General features: G+C 27.2%; 1 protein-coding gene across 3 annotated transcripts in view; it reads left to right on the top strand.

Moving 5' to 3' along the window:
* LOC107610558 (TMV resistance protein N-like) overlaps positions 1-1,078 on the top strand; it is a 7,554-nt gene that overhangs the window by 2,847 nt on the left and 3,629 nt on the right. For 2 of the 3 annotated variants that reach the window (XM_016312596.2, XM_021108932.1), the window contains exon 3: positions 390-773. In XM_016312596.2, the coding sequence (XP_016168082.1) occupies positions 390-773 (384 nt within the window). The remainder of the gene's footprint in view (positions 1-389; positions 774-1,078) is intronic. The other variant, XM_021108933.1, reaches the window with a different exon arrangement.

The following is a 1,078-nucleotide window of genomic DNA, read 5'->3' on the forward strand; positions in this document are numbered from 1 at the left end:
AATTAGACTTTTATATCATAAATTTATTTTTAATTAAGTACTTACTTGTTAATTAAAAAAAAACTATAGAAAAACAACTCCTAACCAGTCAATTTTAAATAACTAGAGTGCAGTTTAAAAATATTTGTTAGTTACAGAGTGGGATTGTTTAAAAAATTAATATTTTTAGAATATTTATTTTTTGAATCTTGAAATAAAATATTCTAAAGATATTAATCATCTTAATACAATTGTAAAGAGGAACCAAATTAAATCTTTTTATTATATATAGAAATGCCATTTCAAATTTTAAAGTACAGAGATACTTGTGTGCAAATTTGTCAAAACTACAAAATTAAACATTTTTATAGTACTTCCGTTGTTGTTTACTAAAAATTCATGTTTGTCAGGGAACAAATGAGATTAAAGCCGTAGTGGTTGATATAAAAGAGGATATCAGCGATTGCAATCAGATGGTTGAAGGGTTGTCCAAAATGAAGGATCTCAAGCTGCTCATTGTACATCAAAAGAACTACCATTCAGAAAGTAGACTCAAATCTCTTTCTAGTTGTATTTTGCATTATCTTTCATCGCATGGTTACCCTTTCCCTTCTTTGCCATCACTGTTTCACCCTTCAGAAAGTAAACTCAAATGTCTTTCTAGTTGTCTGAAGTATCTTTCATGGCATGGTTACCCTTTTCCTTCTTTGCCATCAGTGTTTCACCCTTCAGAAAGTCTCGTTGAAATGAATTTGTCTGGTAGCAGTATCCAAAGCCTATGGGAAGGCCGCAAGGTATTAAACTATTAATTACTACAATGATTTTCTTGTCTTTTTCTTTCTTTCTCTTTTTTCCTGCATAAGACACAATTGCAGAATTAAAGTATTATTAATTAACGAAAGAAAATAATAATAAAACGTAGATTCAAATTTTATTTTTCGAATTTTAAAAATTCAGTTTTATATGTAAGTCCCTAAACATGTACAATGCAAATTATTTATAATTTTATATTAGGCAATTATTTAATTTAATAGGATTTAGGAAATAAATATATTGTTATTTTCTAATTGATAATGTCACTTTTATATTGAGTTTGTTT

The sequence above is a fragment of the Arachis ipaensis genome, chromosome B08 (genome assembly GCF_000816755.2).
Source record: "Arachis ipaensis cultivar K30076 chromosome B08, Araip1.1, whole genome shotgun sequence".
NCBI classification, from domain to species: Eukaryota; Viridiplantae; Streptophyta; class Magnoliopsida; order Fabales; family Fabaceae; genus Arachis; species Arachis ipaensis.